General features: G+C 39.5%; 2 protein-coding genes across 3 annotated transcripts in view; both read left to right on the top strand.

Moving 5' to 3' along the window:
• si:ch73-173p19.2 (V-type proton ATPase 116 kDa subunit a 1) overlaps positions 1–8,706 on the top strand; it is an 89,212-nt gene extending 80,506 nt beyond the window's left edge. The window contains exons 17-20 of the mRNA XM_061238956.1: positions 1,619–1,702; positions 3,077–3,194; positions 3,310–3,481; positions 8,625–8,706. Coding sequence (XP_061094940.1) covers positions 1,619–1,702; positions 3,077–3,194; positions 3,310–3,481; positions 8,625–8,706 — 456 coding nt within the window. The remainder of the gene's footprint in view (positions 1–1,618; positions 1,703–3,076; positions 3,195–3,309; positions 3,482–8,624) is intronic.
• Positions 8,707–15,353: 6,647 nt separating this feature from the next.
• The window catches only part of LOC133125881 (epidermal growth factor receptor-like), a 134,823-nt gene continuing 128,446 nt past the window's right edge, over positions 15,354–21,730 (top strand). For both annotated transcript variants that reach the window (XM_061237580.1, XM_061237579.1), the window contains exon 1: positions 15,354–15,601. In XM_061237580.1, the coding sequence (XP_061093564.1) occupies positions 15,520–15,601 (82 nt within the window). In that variant the 5' untranslated portion in view covers positions 15,354–15,519. The remainder of the gene's footprint in view (positions 15,602–21,730) is intronic.

The raw sequence follows: 21,730 nt of genomic DNA, 5'->3' as shown, positions 1-21,730 counted from the left end.
GAGAACCGGCTCTTCATCAAAACTGAGAAGTGAGATTCCTGCACCTCCTAGTTCGGCTTTGTCGTCTCCAGGAGGCAGATCGAGATGGACCCAGAAAAGACCTCCACCATAACTTCCTGGGCTTCGCCTGGTTCGTCTGTAATTACACTTCTGTTGCTGTTCCCCTGACCGCCCTGACCTCCAGCAAAGTCACCTTTGACTGGAACCCTGAGGCTAACACCTCCTTTCTGAAGCTGAAGAACTGCTTTTCCTCTGCCGCTGTCTTGACCATGCCTGACCCAGAGTCGTCAGTGATTTACAGCGACTGCAGCCAATGTAAAAAATAAATCAATAAAGAAGGCCAATTCTCCGATCATGGATAATGATCCAAATACTCAACACTTGTGCTCAGAAGTGTAGACATCTCTCCAGACCCTCCAAATCAGTGGCTGATGAGCCAATTTTTACACTTTTAAACTTTGAAGGCTGATTCTTATTTTATTTTTTTTAACAAACAAATAAACAAACAACGAAGCAAAAGTGACCAAACTTAACTAGCCAAACACTGCTTACCTAGCCAAACTAAAAATACTGATAAACAAAAAAGTAAATCACAGAAAGACAACAATTAACATTCACAGGGAGGTAGGGAGGGATGGGGAGAGGTGCTGCTTGAAGAGGTGCGTCTTCAGTTTGCGCTTGAAGGTGGGAAGAAATTCTACAGTTCTGACCTCAACGGGGAGTTCATTCCACCACCATGGAGCCAGAACAGACAGTAGTCGTGAGCGTGAGGTGGAATCTCGGAGAGGGGGAGGTGCCAAGCGGCCTGTGGAGGCTGAACGAAGAGGTCTGGCAGGGGTGAAGGGTCTGATGATTTTTTGTAGGTAAGCTGGGGAAGACCCCTTAACTGCTTGGAAGGCTAGCACCAGTGTTTTGAATTTGATGCAATCCATGACAGGCAGCCAGTGGAGGGAAGTAAGCAGGAGGGTGACGTGAGTATTTGGGAAGGTTGAAGACCAGATGAGCTGCTGCATTCTGGATGAGAGAGAGAAAAGGTTGAATGCTGCATTTAATGCATTGTCATGATTCAATATTATCTTCCATTTTAAGAGTGTGATTTTGTTGAATGGTTCAGTCTAAGCACTGTGTCTATTGTGCAATTTATATTTCAATACATGTGTGTAATGGAATTTGTTTTTCAACTATCTGAGCTGGCCACCTTGGCCAGGAGTGCTCAGAGGAATTTATTTTGAGGGGACGCTTGTTATGGCTTGTTATGGAAATATTGCACTTTGATTTGAGTTATGCACTTAGTATGATTAAAAGAAAAATTCCCCTTAAATAAAATGTTGTAAATGTAAATTATTTATGCTTTCAAAACCACTTATGGAATCCACTTATACAAAATGTTGTGCCACCAAATTTTGTGAATACCAGTTGAAAAAGGTGGTCCCAGCACCACCAGTCTGGAGCCCTGAAAAGCATTCACTATCAGTATTTTTATGATTTTTCTGAGGCACACTAAATTGCTCCTAAATTGCTATTGTCTGACTACAATTGGCTTGCAAGGATTGTTTATACTTAAACAGATACATGTCATGTTCCAGCAGAAAGTCTCAGCCAACATGTTCTCATGCAGGTATGCAGTAATTCTGGACAAAATATCCAGGGAGTTGTGGAGGACAATGCTATTCACTCATCTAATAGCAACAACATGGAGAAAGTAAGTTGATGAGTTGCCATTTCCTTTCCCAGTGGTTTTTCCCCTGATTCAAGGGCTCTGAATTAATTAACATTTTTCCATTTACCAAAATATGCCGTTTTTCTTCAGTATGTCTATCTGTCTCCGTTAAAGATAAACAGCCAGCCACAGCTATATTAAACACTTGGAAAACAAACCCCAAAGGGTTACCTTTCTTACCTTACCTTACCTTATGCCTCAAAAGGGTTCAAGAATAGTAACCATTTTATTTTGGGTATGTCATTTTCAAACTTGTGTCAAGAAAAGCTTGTCAGCTTTAATTTGAGGGTATCCATATCAATTGGGTCATTTGAGTGCACTGAATTTGCTATATCTAGTAGATTCAGGGGATGGTTTTACATGAGTAACAAGAAAATCTTCCACAAGCAATTGAGGTGAATGGGAACCTGACTGAACATCAAACATGCCATTATTAATTTGGATTAGGCCACCAGCAGAGGCAACTTTCTCTTTGAAAACCCTGAAAGTTTGCAGCAGTGGAACCAAATTTTTGTATGGCAAGAGAGCTGCCTTTTGAAACCCATCTGATTCTTGGCAATGCAAAGTTTGGGTTTCAGTATTTGCAGCACTCCACTGTCAACAAATCCATCGTTCACATGGTGTCACTGTGTCATTACAAGTCGACAAGGGACAAGGGAGGACAATGAGGTCTGGGACAGAGGCAGCACTTGATATAGGAAGCTGCACCACAATTTCCTTCGGTCCTGGTTTTCAGGCCCACACATGTCAACGTTCTATGCCTGGTTTTAGTATCTAAAATGCCCATAAAATGTTTGCAAAGAGCAGTGAAGTAGATGCCCAATTTTCTCTCCTCCACCGCCTCTGGTGATCAGAAAAAAAAGTGCAGCTTAAGTGGAGAGAATACAATAGTGCAGCTCATGAAAATCCAGTATCAAGGAGCAAAATAGTAAATAATAAACAAACAACTAACCAACTAATTTAGAAGATCAACAAAAGGTTTTCAAAAGGTTTCAAGGCTTTTGGCACAGTCTCAAAGGGGCCAATAAGGCAGGCTCAGATGTTTATATTTAGCAACAACATCCTCTAATTATGCAAAAATTGTCACATCGTTAATCATTTTGCAAACAGCCCTATACCAATCGTTGTAAGACTAGCAGGTAATCAGAATACCACTATCACTGAGGCAAGAGCAAGAGCAGCAGCTCACTCAACATGAATTGAATATGGTATGGTTATGTTCCCTTGGATGCACCTCCGAAACCATAGTAATAAATGACTGTCATAGAATGCTTAAGCTACTTTTGTGGTTTATTGTTTATAATCATCGGAGGTTAGTAAATGCAGTACTAGAGTTGTATGTTATCTATTGTGTAGGTCAGCATGGGAGACATATTTGTGTACCAGGCCATACACACCATTGAGTACTGCCTGGGGTGTATCTCAAACACTGCCTCCTACCTGCGTCTATGGGCCCTCAGCCTGGCACATGCTGGTAAGTCCCGCTAGGTTCATTTTCCTGCATCATCTGACTTGTGAAAATGCTTTTAATGCAAGGCCTTAATAGGCCCACTAATAATATGTGGCCTTCTCCTTTTTGCCCTGTCCAGAGTTATCAGAAGTGCTGTGGAAGATGGTCCTTCATGTTGCTCTAACAGTTGCCTCAGGTCTGGGCTCTGTCCTGGTGGCACTTATATTTGCTGCCTTTGCCATCCTCACTGTTACTATCCTCCTTGTCATGGAGGGTCTGTCAGCCTTTCTCCATGCCTTACGCCTGCACTGGTATGTACCTGGCAAGGGGGGCAAAACTGTGTCCATGTGTCCTTGCCACACTTATTCATGTACAGGCACTTAATAGTGCCCTGGATAACCTACAATAACCCTGGATGGGAATCATGGCACTGTATGCATGACTCAGCCTACTGCACAAATTTTGACTGAGCAAATTGTACAAAGTTATATTGGCTCTCAATACTATTGAGTGTTAGTGAACATAATGGCATCACAGACTTTTGTGGTTTAATACAAGAAAGTACCAGTTTTCTTTACTACCTAGAACCACCAAGCCTTCTAGGTAGTAAAAGTTTGCGAAGAAGGCAAACCAAAAGTGCTATATTTGAAAAAGTGAAGAGTCCTTTCCCTTCCTATGTTCCCGCTGTTATACAAAGTCTCCCTCCTCTGTCTCATCAATTCCACAGGAAATAAATGATATTTTCTCTTGTGTGAGCAGAAACTGTTGCATTTCACGCAACTATCTTTATGTGTCACCAATATATAGTATATTCAGAGCAACTGACTTATAATTTAGTTAAATAATTGTTTTGGATTCAAATATTTTTCGGAGCTTGATTGATCTTGCCTGGCGCAATTCAGCCAAACAGGACTATAAAGTGGGGGTTGTACTTTTTGAGGGTATTTCATAGGTTCCAATACACCAGACAAGCTCAGTAAAGTGCAGAAAAATATTTGAATCAAAGGCAATTCTGTAATTGTCACAGGCTTGATTCAGAGTGCATTCAATGTGTTAGTTTTAGTGAAAAAATTAAAATATGTTTGAGGCATTGTCTCCGTGGAGTTTCATTTCTATGAACGGCCACATAAGACAAAAAAGAAGCACACAGCAAAAGTTTATTGATTAATTTTATTTCCACTGTTTGTAATCAAGAAATTCATATGTGGTCAAAATGCAGCTTATCATATTTTATTAAACCATGTTTTTATACAGGCAGCACGGATGGTGCAGTGGGTAGCACTGCCGCCTCACAGCAAGGAGGTCCTGGGTTCAAATCCCGGTTGGCCGGGGCCTCTCTGTAAGAGAGTTTGCATGTTCTCCCCTTGTTTGAGTGGGTTTCCTCCCACAGTCAAAGACATGCAGGTTAGGCTGATTGGAGAATCTAAATTGCCTGTGGGTATGAGTGAATGGTGTGTGTGCCCTGTGATGGACTGGCGACCTGTCCAGGGTGTATTCCTGCCTTTTGCCCAATGTATGCTGGGATAGGCTCCAGCGACCCTGGTTAGGATAATGAATGTTTTTATCCATTTTGGTTGCACCATGTATTAATTACAGCACTTTTTACAGCTTATACTGTAGAATCTTCAGAGCTGCTTGTCCTGATCTTCAGGGGAATATTTTCTCCAGACATTTATTTTTCTTCAGCAGAAAGTAATTCTGATATTGGTAACCAGGAGCTGTTGGCTATTAAGTTGCCCTTGGATTAGTGGAGGTACTGGCTCGAGACCCAATCATCTTGTGGATGAATATTAAGAACCTCTCGCATTCAAGACACCTCATATCGCTATTGCTTCCCACAATTGGTCACTTGTGGGCGTGTCTGTGTTCTTTTGACTGATTGCTGATATCTATCTCCCTTTGCAGCATATTCTTCTCTTCACGTTCGCAAATTAATTTGAAAATGATAATAAATAAAAAAAGACGGCACATGATTTAGACGAAACTATTTCATAGAAATCGCAATTGCAAGCCTCAAACCCATGTCGCAAGCGTGGTCATGTAGACAATTAGATAAAAAATATCTACGTTGTCAAATGAAAAATGAATTTTAATGGTTTGTTTTATTTGAACTATTACTTCTACATGGTACAACTAATATCATATAGCCTACACTTTATAGTAATGTTAGGTGTTTTCTTATTTGTAATATCCAAATTAAACCTAGATGCCATCCATCAGTAACATCACCTGTGACGAAATGGTGACCCAAATTGCAGTTGCTACAAATGAAGCTGTTGTGTATGCTCCCAGTTTATTTAACGGCAGCATCTAATAGCATATCTGTAACTGGCATCACATAAACTATGACTTGTCAGCCAATTTTTACCAAGTGGTAGCCTACCCATTTCTATACACAAACGTGTGCATTCTCAGTCACTGAATTGATGGGAATTACCAAATGCATGAAGAACATTTGGGAGACCAAATTCGTGTGTACAAATTTCACTTGACTACAGTGTTGGGCTCAGGAAACTGAATCCTGAATACGATACGTTGGTCCTTTAGAGACACATCTTGGCAGAAGCTGCTTACTCCAAAATCTCAAGAAAACAGCTGCTTGAAACTGTTGACCCTGTCGAAACTGTCGAAAAATGCTTAGAAAGATATGCCTAAAGTAGGCTATCCCAGAGAGTGGAGGCTATTTAAAATGCAGATGTAAATAGTTTTTAAAAAAAGTATAGCCTACCACTTTAGGATACAGACGTTATAATACAAGTGAAACATTTTCATGAAACGCATTTTGATGAGATATTGCAATCTGCAACTGAAAATTCTTGCAAATCACTTTTGTGAAACGAGCCCCTGGCTAGAAAATTAATTCAGTAATGCACATGTGTGTATATGTGTGTATACAGGTGTATCTAAAGAATTTTGAATATCATGGAAAAGTTTTTTTTTTTCCATAATTTAATTCAAAAAGTGAAACTTTCATATATTCTAGATTAATTACACAAAGTCAAATATTTCAAGCCTTTTTTAGTTTTAATCTTGATGATTATGGCTTGCAGCTCATGAAGATCCAGTATCTCAAAATATTAGAATATTACATAAGACCAATCAAAAAAAAGGATTTATAATACGGAAATGCAGACCTTCTGAAAAGCATGTTCAATACTTGGTTGGGCAATTATGGGGAAGACTGCTGACTTGACAGTTGCCCAGAAGACACTCACTGACACCCTCCGCAAGGAGGGTAAGCCACAGAAGGTCATTGCTGAATGGGCTGACTGTTCGCAGAGGGCTGTATCAAAGCATATTCATGGTAGGACTGGAAGGGAAAAGTGTGGTAGGAAGAGGTGCACAAGCAACAGGGATGACCACAGCCTTGCTGTGTCAAGCAAAGCCGATTCAAGAACTTGGGGGAACACAAGGAGTGGACTGAGGCTGGAGTCAGTGCATCAAGAGCCACCATGCATAGACATGTCCATGACTACAAGTGTGGCATTCCTAGTGTCAAGCCACACCTGAACCAGAGACAACGTCAGAAGCGTCTTACCTGGGCTAAGGAGAAAAATAACTTTGTACATTGTACAATGGTCCAAAGTCCTCTTTTCAGATGAAAGTAAATTTCGTATTTCATTTGGAAATCAAGGTCCAGAGTCTGGAGGAAGAGTGGAGAGGCACAGCATCCAAGTTGCTTGAAGTCCAGTGTGAAGTGTCCACAGTGAGTGATGATTTGGGGTGCCATGTCATCTGCTGGTGTTGGTCCACTGTGTTTTAGTCCAGAGTCAACGCAGCCAATTACCAGGAGATTTTAGAGCTTCTGTCTGCTGACAAGCTTAATGAAGATGCTGATTTCCTTTTCTAGCAGGACTTTGCACCTGCCCACAGTGCCAAAACTACTAATAACTGGTTTGCTGACCATGGTATTACTGTGCTTGATTGGCCAGGCTGATGTGAACCCCATTTAGAATCTATGGGGTATTGTCAACAGGAAGATGAGAGACACCAGACCTAACAATACAGACAAGCTGAAGAACCCTATCAAAGCAACCTGGGCAGTATCTGATGGACTGGGAAGCTTGTGGTCCTGAGGTGCACTCTTAGGGCTCCTGCCTGGGACATCCTGTACACAAACTCATCTGGGTTGTTATGGAGAGATGGCTGGAACTGTCCTTCGGAGGTGGTACTGTCATAATCTCTGGTCACTTCTAGAGTGTGCCAAAGGACCAATCTTGTACTTGTGATTGCATCCATTATGTGATTATTGTTTACACCTCTTTCTTGTTAACATTAACCTGTTCCCTTTGTTATTCAGATTTGGAATCTTGTGACTTGTGTTTGCTTGCTGCATCTGGGAGTTTGCCTTTTATGTTCCAGTTTGTACTTAAATGGTAAATGGTTGGCATTTATATAGCGCCTTTATCCAAAGCGCAGTACAATTGATGCTTCTCATCCACCCATTTGTACACACACTCATACACCGACGGCAATTGGCTGCCAAGCAAGGCACCGACCAGCTCGTCAGGAGCATTTGGGGGTTAGGTGTCTTGCTCAGGGACACTTCGACACAGCCTGGGCAGGGGATCGAACCGGCAACCCTCCAACTGCCAGACGACTGCTCTTACTGCCTGAGCCCCCTCACTTGTGTTTATTTGTTTATTTGTTTATTTTTTAAATTTGAATGAATTGCACAGTTAAGACATACCTTAAAATTAAGATTATGAAGTATGCCTACTCCTGTATTGGTCCTCACTTCTATGGGGATATACTGCAGGTACCGTATATTCCGTCCTTTAAATCTGAAGGTATTCACAAAATCAATAATATGAATAAATAAGACATCCCTAGACAGCATTATTAATTAAATCTATCTCAAGGTATTTTATTATGTGTATAATAGGTTTCTACCTCTCCCCATTTCTTTATTTTTCTTTTTTAATTTTACTTACAGGGCGGCCTGTAGCGTAGTGGTTAAGATAAATGACTGGGACACGCAAGGCCGGTGGTTCTAATCCCAGTGTAGCCACAATAAGATCCGCACAGCCGTTGGGCCCTTGAGCAAGGCCCTTAACTCTGCATTGCTCCAGGGGAGGATTGTCTCCTGCTTGGTCTAATCAACTGTACGTCGCTCTGGATAAGAGTAATGTCAATAATGTAATGGCAATAATGGAATGTAATGTAATTTAATGGAATGTCCGGTCTCATAACATTACATCAGGTAATGAGAACAGGCCATTCAGTCCAGCAATGCTCACCGTTTCCTAGCCCTAAGTGTACCTACTGCCTAGTTTGCCTAAAAGCTAAATAACACCGTATCAAATCCCCAGTGTTTCTGTCTCCTGGTCTCATCACAAACCCCTTCTACATCACTTCAGGAAAAAGCAGGCAATCACTCCTCCACAAACTGGAACAGTATCTCAAGATGATCTCAGTACAATTTCTCATGTGTATGTTCTTCATGTGTTCCAGGGTGGAGTTCCAGAACAAGTTCTATAAAGGGTCTGGATACAAGTTCACACCCCTGTCCTTCAGCAGTCTTATGAACAAGTAACAAAAATATGTATTTGTTGTACAATGATTTTAGCAATACTTTTTTGAAATCCTTTGTTATTTATTTTCTACTGCCTGTGGCACAATAGCATGTGGTGTTTTCTTAATTGCTAGCCAATAAACTGCAGATGTAATTTCATAATTTGGTGTGATTTACTGAATTTGACAGCAGCTTGAAGGGTCATTACAAATATATGTGAACATAGTAACATTTGTATATTCAGAGTTTCATTTGAGGATGTAGCTGAACATTTAGCTGTTACAATCATTGTGATTAAGGGAATTTATTTCTCATAGTTAGGGACACCTATTTATCTAAGGCATGTGACCAAGATAAATAAAAAATGATTTCAACTTGAATTTCCATTTATATTCTGATGGCATCATTGTGACCTTTAAAAACATAATGAATTTCAGAAATAGGCTACAATAGATAAGAGAAAGCTTCATGCTTGACAGTAAACTACACAAACACTGCAGCTGAATTCCAGGATTAGTTTGGAGTGCTGTACTTAAGAACTAGTTGAAAGAAAATTAATAATTGGCACATGAACAAGGCAATGAATTGATCCTCGAGGAGGCAGAGGCAGAGACAAAGGTTGTACAGATGACAAAATTATACTTGAATGTTCCAACCTATGTTGCTACAGAAAGCTGCATCTCTTATGTACACTCAGCACCGCCAAAGAATAACATGGAAGACAATTGCCATGATCAAAGTTTTTTTTTTTTGGGGGGGGGGGGGGGGTTAATCTCCGTAGACTGCTGTTGTTTGTTGTATATTTGTTAATTCATTCATTATTTGTATTGTTTCATTATTTATATTATAATATTTATATTATATGTTTTGTGCACAATGTAATTGTATTTTCTATTTCTACTTCCCATCACTTAGAAAAAAATAAAATTGTTATCACCCTATGATACAAGAACGGCTGAGACACTATGCACTGTGAAAGTAGCATGTGACAGTGTGGGTACATTGCTGTCAATTCTAGTCTGTGTTTAATTAGTGACAAGCACCCCATTACTTCCTTCTATAAAATAACTACTCTGTTTGCTGTAGTTTATTTTAAAATGGTTAATTGACTGCATTTATATAGTGCTAATATATCCAAAGCACTTAATAATAATTCTAATAATTAAACCTGCAAGCAGGATTGAAGGGGCCAAGCAGTCCAGCAGAACAGGGTTGCCATGGCAACTTGATCGGATCATGTTAAAAGTGTGGCTGTAAGCACTGATAGCATGTTTTATGTCAATTGAGTGTAACTGAGATATGAGCTCACGTCTTGTTTAGGTCAATTGCCTTTGATTTGGCTGTAATGGATGAATGCTTTTGAAAATAAAAAATGTATCTGATAACTTTCGTGAATCTTGGTCCGAAGATCTCCAAATCTCATCTTTGGGATCTCCCAAGTATCACCTGACACAATAATCACTTTTGTTAAGGGAAACACATCAACATTTACGAGGCAAAAAGTTGTTTTTGCTTATTGCAGCGCCCTCCAGTGGTCAAATAACACCAAATTCCACATTTCCACATCCTCATGAAGTCTTGAGTCTATATACAGTCAGGTCTATAAATATTTGGACATTGACAAAGGTATTGTTATTTTAGTTGTCTACCACAGGATATTGGAGTTGGAAGTAAATAATATTGACTCACTGACTTTAATTTCAGGGTATTTACATCTAAATCGGGTGAAAGATGTAGGATTTTATACATAGTCCCCCCAATTTTAAGGGTTAAAAAATAATTGGACTAATTAACATAATCATAGATTCAATTGTCATTTTTTTATACTTGGTTGCATATCCTTTGTATGCCATGACTTCCTGATGTCCCTGACATATGAATATTATCTGGATTAGTCTGGATATCTTCTTTTCAGGTTGTCCTCCAAGTGATACTAAAACTTTTTGCATTTGAATGGATCTCTATGGGAATGTGTGGGACTAAATTAGTGAAACTAGATGTAAATTGTGCCAATACAGTATAGAACACATTTCTCAAGTAAATGGCTTCAAGTCAAACACATTATTGGAGTGCCCCCCCAGTTTTTTACACGTCCTCGGGAAGGGGTACCAAGTCTATGTATCAAGTTTGGTGTCGATACATCAAAGCTTTGCTTAAATATAAACTCTATAAAAACTACGTTGTAGGTATTTTAAATAAAGTTCTAAATACAGTAAATTAATTGCTGTCTGTGCTGCCACAATCCATCACAGGGTAACACTTGAACATGTGCACATGAATTGGCATTAAATAATGTAATGCAGCTAATTAGCTTATCAGTATAATGATTGCCCTGCTACTTCTCATAGTTAATACCCATCTAAACCCTGGCGCATTACAGTATGCGATTACTGGGCCCTGGTTCAAATGTTCAGCCTATCCCAATGCACAACAAGCAGAGGGTCCTATATTTAAAAATAGACCAGATTTGGTGACCAAAACCTACAATTTAATTGCCAGTCTGTCAGACCATAGCTTGATTCTGTTTGCACACAAACTAATGAAATGGCACTTCACTGCTAAATACAATGATTGGATTGCAATTAAAGGCATCCCAAAATGCATCCAGGCACTACATAAATCCTTGCTTGAATACCCAGGGGGACCTACAACCTCAACTTGAGTTCTTTCGAGGCGAAAGGCTCAGCAGTCAAAGACAGGGGGCGGAGCTCAAGGCTGTGAGGGCCCAGAGCTGCTGCCTCACTGTTATGTATGGCACTGAGGACCCAGACGCAGACCACGGGATAATCCAAAAACGTAGTGTTTATTCCAAGTTCAAGCCGAGAGATCCAAGATAACACCAAAAACAGTAAGCAAAAGAATAATCGGAAAAACAAATCAGTAGTCAAAGGGCTAAGGTACAAAAGGGCTAAGGCAGGAAACAAAGTCACAAAACAAAGCAAATAGTCAAAACCAAGAGAGCAGAAGGGCAAACAAAACCAGAGGGCAAGGCAAAACTCGAAAATCAAAACCAAAGAATCTCAAAAATAGGCATACAAAAAACTCAGCACTATCAGTGATCAACGTTCTGACAATGGGTGAAGCGGAGACTGAGGTTTAAATACATGAGGGAAGGTGACAATCTAGGCGGGGCTGGGGAGAAGGTGGGCTAAACAAATAGACAACAGGTGGGGAAACATAATTGGGTAATAACAGCATAACAGGAGGAAGATGAAAATGTGGACTGGATGCACGTAAACAAACATGTAAAACATATGGCTCTGGATTAAGGAGTAGACATTTGCATAGATTGAAGACGTAGTGATAGTCAGAGACAGGTGCGAACACTTCGCTGAAACTAAGCGAGTAATCAGGGATAGCATAGGGAGGCGGAGTTATAGAACAGTGCAGAAACACTAAGAGATGCGTTAGTGAATTAGTTATGTGAATAATTCTAACTACCCAATAAAAGTGACTGCTAGTTAGTTAGTTAGACAGACAACATTTAACTACCAAGTTACAACATTTAACTACCAAGAGAATCAGGAAGTATGAACTGCGAGATTGGAAGGAATGTTGAAATCCCGAAAACTACCGTAAACACCCGAATAGTGGGACACGCAGACAGGGGAGTGACTCGGCTGGTAACCATTCAGACGCAGACATAACAGGGGATCACGAATGAGAAACTGCAATGGGATACAATAACCAAGGATGTATGAAAATGAATAAATAACAAGAATGAACATTAATACAAACAGGACAGATACAGAAACATTACACTTACTCCTGACAGGGTCCTGAACCATGTCTGTCACCACTTCACTCGGGGCGAGCCTCTGAGCCCCACCAAGACCCAGGGTTGTCACTTCCAGTCTGCTGCACTCCTCCTCTGACATTACGTTTTCCAGTGTCAGACCCCTAGCATACGGACGTGCTGCATGCAGAGCTGAACTCTCCTGGCAAAGGAACAATCAGAGAGAAACCAAACAACAGACAGGCTGGGTTCAATTCCCACTATTTTGTCATCTCCAAGTGGTGGTCTGCCTCCAACCCCAGATCTCAGGGGGCTCAGCAAATATCTTTGTCCCCTGAGAAGTTGTGATGTAGATGGTCAACAGAGATGACTGCTTTGCCACAGTGGACCTAGAGGATACATAGGTATCCTGTTACTAAGCAGGAGCACAGTGTTAAAACCAGTGAGGCACAAAGTGGTCAAACAGGGGTAACCTATAACCTACTGGAAGTGGGTGTAAAAGTAAAGTGCAGTTTATTTTTAAATGGACTGCATTTATATTGCTCTTATATATCCAAAGCGCTTAATAATTATTATAATAATTAAAACTGAAAGCAGGGTTGAGGAGGCCAAGCAGTCCAGCAGGGTAGGGTCGCCATGGCAACATGATCGGATTGTGTGTGGCTGTAAGCACTGATAGCAAATTTTATGTCCATTGACCAAAGATTGGGTGTAACTGAGATATGAGCTCATGTCCTGAAATCGAGAGAAAAGTCCAAGGTAGTTAGTCGGGTACAGATGTAACACAAGTGTCACAACTGTACTCCAAGACCGGTCAGAAAATCAATCAAACTAATTTCTCTGACATCCAGATATCCGTCCAGAAGAATTTAAGAATATATTGCAATACAGTATAACAAACCTTCTCTGACTATACTTCAATTTCAAATATGTTTTATTACAGTTTTTTTAAAAAGAGCATGTTAATAAACATATTTTACAGCCTGAACATAGGATTGATACATATGTAATGAGAAAACTAATATTTAATAGCAAACCAAATAGAAATCAAATGGGCTAATCCTAGGAAATTGGTTGTGAAGGACAGTGTAATGCTATCTTGATTAGGCTACTCCCAATAGGTTTAAATGAGTGGCACTGGTATAACTGTATTGTCAGAATGTGAGGCAGAAGAAGCAATAGCAACCCAGAAGTATGCAGAATAAAGGTTTCTTTATTCCAACAGAGACAGGCCAAACAGAAATGGGTCTATCGCCAGCAGTTGTAATAAGGGTAAAACAAGACAGTTTGGAAGTCACAAGTAAAAGTTTGTTTATCAGTAGGCAGTCCGACCAGGCAGAGGTACAAAAGGAGATCCAGGAATCGTAAACACAGAATGCAGTCCGAAGTCGAAAACAAAATATCCAAACAGAGACAAAATAAATAATCAGAAAGCAAAAGTCCATACACAGGTAAGGCAATCAAATAAACACTGGAGAGTCAGAGGTAAATACATAACAATCTTGCAATGAGACACAGGAAATAGAGGGTATAAATACACAGGTGAATTAACGAAAATGGCAAACAAATGAATGACTGGCAGAACTACAAAAATCAACAAGGGACAAAAAACATGAAAACGGCAAGGACATATACACCTCCTGGAACGAGAGGAATAACACAGATTAGGCAGCCTGAAATGCTTCTGTCTCTTCATGTCATCACAGACAGACTCGATGATGCTGAGATCAGGGCTCTATGGGGGCCACACCATCACTGCGTCTACGGTCCTCAACGTTGCCTGTTGCATTGTGCTTCTTCAACAGAGCTTGGACAGCACACCTGGAAACCCCTGTCTGCCTTGAAATTTCTGCCTGGGAGAGACCATGCTGATGCAGTATCACTACCTCGTGTCTTGTTGCTGTGCCCAGTCTTGCCATGGTGTATGACTTCTGACATTAAACTGTCTTCAGCAACGTCACCTTGGAAGCAGAGTTTGGCTGTTCCTCACCCAGTTTTAACCCTCCTACATAGCTCTGTTAGTTTCATAGTTTCTGTTTCAGTTAATGATTGTGTTTCAACCTACATATTAATTTGATGATCAATAGCTCCTGTTTGGTATAATTGGTTAATCACATACCTGACTATATGCCTAGAAAATCCCTGACTTTTTGCAAGTGTACCTAGAAGAATTGATGCTGGTTTGAAGGCAAAGGGTGGTCACACCATATATTGATTTGATTTAGATTTTTTCTTCTGTTCACTCACTTTGCATTTTGTTAATGCAAACTCTGGAGGTGGTGTAGGGACCAATGAAGTGGGTAAAATTACATTGTGGTTTATTTTCATACAATGGTTGTTGTAATGGTTGCTTGAAAATTGTTTGAAATAAATTCATATTTGGAATTAATTAAAACATTGCAGATATTTCTAATAAATTCAGGCACTGTGGTTTATTTTGATAAAATGTGTTATTTTAATAATACACTGTGTTGTGTTGCAATTGATTTTATCTTATTTTGTGATGTGTAAATCTTTAGTTTGAATGATAATTTGTCTTCCATTGTGATTTAAATGAAAATTTTACTTAATAGACTCACATGTAATACAAATAAATTGGTCACTAAGTGTAGAATCTAATTTCACTCATTAATTGAAACATTTACTCAATTAGAAGTCAGTCCATGTTTTTAATTGTAGCAAAATTTTAATCAAGCATATAACATAATCATTTCACTGCAAAGCGGTTCGCATGATTAAAGTTGGAACACAGCCATTGTTTTTCCTTATCGCCGGTTGGTTGGAATGATTTTGAATATCCGGAATTCGTGCAGATGTGTAGGGCAGGCTACCCGTTAGAAAGCATCCGCTGATGTTCCGCCCACCTGATGACGTCGGGAATCTTACAGGAGTTTCTCCTGTTGAGCCCCAACTTCTATTCGGCACAGTGGAGTGTTGCTGTCATGGCTATATAGCCCAGAACAGATAAGAGTACATCGCAGAATACACACATTCCGAGATATTCTTATGGAGAGAGAAGCGTGGATTCCGAAACAGTAACACCTCTAGTATGGGGAAAACACTTTCTAACATTTTCTAGAATTAAGGGATTAACGCAAATGGTGTCAACGCGATTTAAAATGAGAATCGTCCTTGTTTTCTTGCTGGCCTGGGGTTGCAGCAGCTTGCCGTATAAGAGAGGTGAGTGGAAGATTTACTCTGCGTATTAATGGTACCGTGTTATTTTGACGGGTTCTGACAAGAGACAGACGGATACTGCCATCACGCCACGGAGACGGCTTGGTTACTAAAACATACAAAAATGTACGAGTAAAAATACAGTGTAGCTTCCTGGTACGTACGTCAGCTTTGTGGAATTAAAAAGCTTTTAGGACGGGCTGTAATCTTGTTTCTTGTGCCAAGGTCACTCCAACACTGCTCTCAGCAACCAATGCAAAGCGCACATTTAGAAGATGGCATTGATAGCCGGAACCACAACGGCAGAGATATATCAGTAGTAATCACGATCATGAAGTCGGCGGCACTCTAATGTCACATTACCGTTTATGCTTACCAGTCATGCATTTGGGTTACATTTAATCTTTAAAAATGTGAGTAGCCCTATACCACTAATAATAAGTCGAATAGTTTTATACCTCTGCTTTTATATGACCCTCCATATCATAAATGTTACTGTAAAATCTAATGCATTCCAATTTGGCGACTCTACTGAAAAGTTTATGGGAAAGCCGTGCCCGCGAAACGACCCAGTATTGTTACAAGAAAGTTTTCAGTAGGCTATGTCCGACACGAAGATAATGTGACACATGGCCGTTATCTGTTTCCAGATTTGTGTCAATGCATCCCATATTTTTAAATTACAGTATTGAATATTTTGTGGGTTTGTGGGTTTTGGGCATGGGATTCCATGTCATATGAAGTTGGGAGTTCAACATGGCACAACATTTTTATTTTAAATTAAAACTAAAATTTAAACAAAATAAATTACTGTACTACAACTTAATAATTTTGATTGGTTAATAGATAATACAACTTTATAGGTAGCATTCAGGTTGTTGATGCTTCAGCAAATATATTTTCAGTCCAAATAACTAAATCTATTAGTATCATGTTGACACAGTCTTGAACTACTTCAAACATGAATGGAACATAACGGTATATTTTCAAGTCAGACTGCAGACTCCTTTCTTAAAGTGTCACTTTAGCAGTGAAATATATGAGAGCATATTTTGGGGGTGTACTAGATTGTTGTTTTCCAGTCGAATGCCTCAAAGTTACGTAACAAAGTGGTCAGATTTTAAATGACTCCGGATGAGAACATTCTAGCTAAATATCAGCTGCAGGCCAGGAGTGTTTTAGGTGGACCTTCCTTAAGTTTAGAGGCATTAATCTCTGGCCTGAAGGCAGCTAATATGCCTCCTCCAAAAAAAAAGAGAAATAAATAAATCCTGTAATCTGTTCTGGATAAGAGTAGTTGCTAAATGGTATGAAGATGTACAGTAATAGAAACACAAATGCTTATGATTTTTTATACCTTTGATAATTTTGTGTATTTCAATTTAGGGTGTGGCTACTGGCTAGCCTGTTTGATATCAGTGTTGATAGACCTATGTTTTTATGCTTGGTGTTCTGCTCTCACAAAGTTGTTTTTTATGTAGTTGTTTTTTAAATAAAAAAGGCCACAGTATTTAGCAAAGATTAAATCCTGTGATTATGGTGACATATGCAATCTATCTACTGTGTTTATTTTAAAGATATCTATCATGTGTAGAAATCAGACATGAATTTCATTTTCAAAATTCATGAATAAATATCAGAGGACAAGTATTCTTCAATAATATCATTTTCAATTGACTCCCTTTCATCACATTTTTAGAAATTTTCTGTCGAAAGACAATATGGCCAAATCTAGCATGGTTTACATTTCATTTTGCTATCATGTTATATCTTACATGATTTTTTTATTTGAATATGTTATATACGGTACCAGAAACCTGAATGCAGACCACGAAATTACAAAAGTTGTTATTACAGTTCAATGTCAAAAGCCAGGTATCCAGAAACAGTGCCAAATCGAGTTGCAAGAGAGTAGTCAAGATACAGTCCGGAGGAAATCAACGGTACAAGGGGTTAGGCAAAAGAATTGTCAAAAAACAAAGTGGCTATCAAAAACCAAAAATCACAGCAAACAAAACAGGAGGGACAAGGTCGGTGGTTTTAATCCCGGGGTAGCCACAATAAGATCCGCACAGCCGTTGGGCTCTTGAGCAAGGCCCTTAACCCTGCATTGCTCCAGGGGAGGATTGTCTCCTGCTTAGTCTAATCAACTGCACGTCGCTCTGGATAAGAGCCTCTGCAAAATGCCAATAATGTAACAAGGCAAACTTGTAACCAGGCAAAGGGGTGTTTCAGGAATATCAACTATAACAGGCTCACAAGAAATTGGCACTGAAATAATGACTAACGTTCTGACAACTGTGAATACTCAGACTGGGGTTTAAATACACAGAGGGATAAGACAAACTAGGCGGGACATGGGAGTGAGGATGTAACAAATAGAATCAGGTGAGACACATGAAAGGGCAATCATACAATAACAAGGCGCGGAAGTGGATTCACATAGACTCACATGTAATACAAACAGCTCTGGATTAGGGAGTAGACAATTGCACAGATTTAAGGAACATAGTGATAGTGGAGAGCAGGTGCGAACACTTCGCTGAATTAAGGCAGGCAATTTAGAGATAGAACAGGGTGGTGGAGCTACAGAGCAGTTCAGAAATAGGGATAATGTTAATCTGTTAGTTTACGTGTTTAAACTATAATTACCTAAAACTAGTGACTGTTAGTTAGTTAGACAGACAACAGAGTAACATTACTTCAAAATTGACTGAACCACAGCTGTGTAGAAACAGTTAGCTCTTCAACTATGCCTATATATAATGTGTTAAAACTGCTCGTCTAAAATACAATGACAACGTTTTCAATACAGTTCTTTAATTACTTGAAGTAACCTAATTGAATACAGCTACAAAATCATTTAGTTATCAACATGGGAACACCTGTTAAAAAAAGAGAAACGGGTAATATCAGTGTAGGACCAGTACAAATTAGTGTGACGTAATCTATATTATGGGCAGATGGAATATGGGAGGATGTAACCAACTTCTTTGGACATTTAAACAGACAAGGATTTAAATTACAGGGCTGAACAGGATTACATATTTGTTTTGGTGTATGCATGTACGGTGCGATGAGGTTGTCTGGCTGGTGCGACTGGGTCGTACAGCCCACTACAAGTCTGAGGGCGTTTTTGTTACTGTGCAGACTCTTTCGGATATTTTTATGATGACAGGAAAACAGCAGGAAGGGGGGGTGTGCACAAGTACAGTTTTGACTGGTGCTTAGCACAGTCAATGACGGCACAGAGATGCCCAACATAATGTTAACGTTAGCTAATAAACAGACAGTCATCGGCAGCCATATAGAGAAACACTGGAACATTAAATTTGACCTTGCCTGTTGTAAAACTAGTTAGCTAGCCAACTAACTGGAATTGGTGGTAACTTTACAGTAATAGGGTTCCAATGACACAAGCTAGCTAACTAGTTTGCACTGGTTAGTCATGTTAAAGATGTTTGCTAGCTAATGTTAGCTATAATGTTAGGGGGGTGCTGACAGCTAATGTTAACGTTACATTAGCTAGCTAGACCACATTATATAAATCATAAATAAAACAATTTTGTTAAGTTTTCGCCTATTTCGTTCAGTTTTCGCAAATTTTTTATATTCAAACATTGACTTTAGGTGTCCATACTTTTGTTAAATGACATGGAAAACACTGCCTGCATTCACATTCCTCAACGTCAGTTGGCAACAGAGCCGCAGAGCCATTATTCACCCGAAATGAAGTTCTTTGCTGTTGTGACGTCACGCTAATTTGTCCTATTCTTGACCCTTTTGTGTCTTCTGAAAGGTAACTCTTTGGGGTTTGTTTTCCAAGATTCAGAATTACTGTATTACTAAAACAAAGTTGCAGAAGCTGAAACACAGTTGAAGTGTAAGATTTTTTCTCACTGAAAAGATTTCTGCTTTTGAGTGGATACAGCTTATTGTTACAGGGCCTGGTGTGCACGGTAAATAGGAGCCACAGCCAAAACACAGGACAAAGAACCTTTCAAATTTGATGGCAATCTTACATTCGTTTCACCCTTCTTCGCTCCATTGGAATTACATGGTACTGCATGTGGTGAAACATATGTAGGAATAGATCCCATGCATTTTTAAATATGGCGGGTGGTCTTTTTTTTTTTTTTATATGAAAAATTCTATTCGTCCTGGAGCACCTGTAATATGTGCTTTGGTCTTTTGGTCACTTTGGCAGCATGTATGAGCTCATCAACTAAAGTCAGACCACAAATAACAGCTCTGAGCTCGGCATGTGTGCTTAGTCATAACAGGTCAGCACTGTATGCTGGAGCTAAAAAGCAGATTTCCTAAATATCTCAGTGGTGTTAAACTAAACAGCGCAGTGGGACTAAGTTGTAAACTAAGTTGAGGGAAGCAGGATTTAAGAAATATGTAACTGCTGTCAGGATTGTGGTGAAAATTTCAAATTCTTAAGCATTGAAACAAATCCGTGACCACAAGCATGTAATCCCGTTTAACCTCATGCTGAACTGATCTTGTTAGGTGATTGGTATTCCTGGGATTCCAGGCTTTAGGGAGTTTCCTGGACCTCCATACACTGAAACTTGTTCATGGCACTCTTGCATTCCTTTTTCAAGCACTTGTTTTATCTGGAGGAGGTCAAGCAGACATGAGTTGTGTGGCTTTCTCTTGATGCTAATGCCTTATTAGTCCGGATGTGAGACAAGTGACAACTGAAATCACAAATGGCTGGCTTGATAATTCTACTTTACATTTACATTTTAGTCATTTGGCAGACTACTTACATTAACATGAAGAATTTAAGATACACACTGAACATTCACAGTGAACATACTTTTATAGTTTGCCGTTATGATTCTAATTATGGTTTTAATTTCATTGTCTCAAAACTTGCCATGAACATTGTTTTTAAGGGTGCACATTACCTATACCATTCCTTGTAATATCTGGGCTTTTCAATCAATTAATGTAAGCATGCAGGACAACATTGAAGGAAAGGAAAACAGTATGCAAATACATGGGCTGGAAATGGGCTCAGGAATCTTCCCAGGGAGAAAATAGGTTTTTTGTGTGAGCTCCTTCCACATGCTCATTACCGACTGCGATGTTGGTGGTTTGAATCTAGTTGCACAACATTCACCGCATGCCCTCTCTTGCTCCCTATTCTTCTTGTCTCACTACACTGCGCTGTCCAATGAAGCTTTTTGTATTTAAAGGAAATTTGGCTATTGGCTTAGTGATTACTGTCTCATTCAACATGTTGCTGCACTGTATGGTTTGCCTTTTAATGGAATATACTGCAGACTGACAGAAGGAATAACCTGCAATTTTACAGGGCTACCTACACAGGCCAACCACTGACTCGCCACTGCCTGCCTGAGATGCAGTTAAAGGTGTTTGAACTCAAATCAGGAGCTGAACTGCCCACTGACCATGGTTTTCACTACTTTGAATGGGGAACTAACATACATAAGTGACCACATGCTGTAGATTAGTACTGAGTGCACACCAATTAAAATGCCATTAGAAACCATAAAGGCACATTAGAAAACAGTGGCATTCAATACTGCAATCACTCACTTGCCCTCTTGTTTAATCAATGATTACAGACGTTTCAGCATGTGATGTCCCAAACTAAATTCTCCAAACTAAATGTAATGTGTTCTTTTACACTCAGCTGCTAGATCGAAAACAAGTGTGTCATGAAATCCACTTCCATACTTTATGTTTATATGCAGTATGAAAGCAAGATTCTGATAATGTTTTAGTCGAATGACATATATTGAATTTCTTTATCTGTAGAAAGTCAGAATAGGTGCAAATATTATTTCACCTCAATTGTCGTGGTTTCTAAAATATTCAATGATAAAGGTCATATAGCATGCAGTGAGGAAATGCCATTGTTAATACTTTTGGGAGGTTTCACAAAGTATAAATCAGTTCCCAAAGTAACGTGCACATATAATGGTACATTCACATTAGGGATGTGCGACTCTGGGGTTTTTGGAGTTGACTCTGATTCTTTGACTCCCATTAAATGACCCCGATTGTTGCGAAATGGAATGTCTATATATAATCTTTGAGTGTGACAAGCCAGAACCAAATCATAAGGCTCATTTGAAGCATTGTATTTCATGG

The sequence above is a fragment of the Conger conger genome, chromosome 4, assembly GCF_963514075.1.
Source record: "Conger conger chromosome 4, fConCon1.1, whole genome shotgun sequence".
Taxonomy (NCBI): Eukaryota; Metazoa; Chordata; class Actinopteri; order Anguilliformes; family Congridae; genus Conger; species Conger conger.
This window is presented reverse-complemented; position numbering and strand designations above follow the sequence as displayed.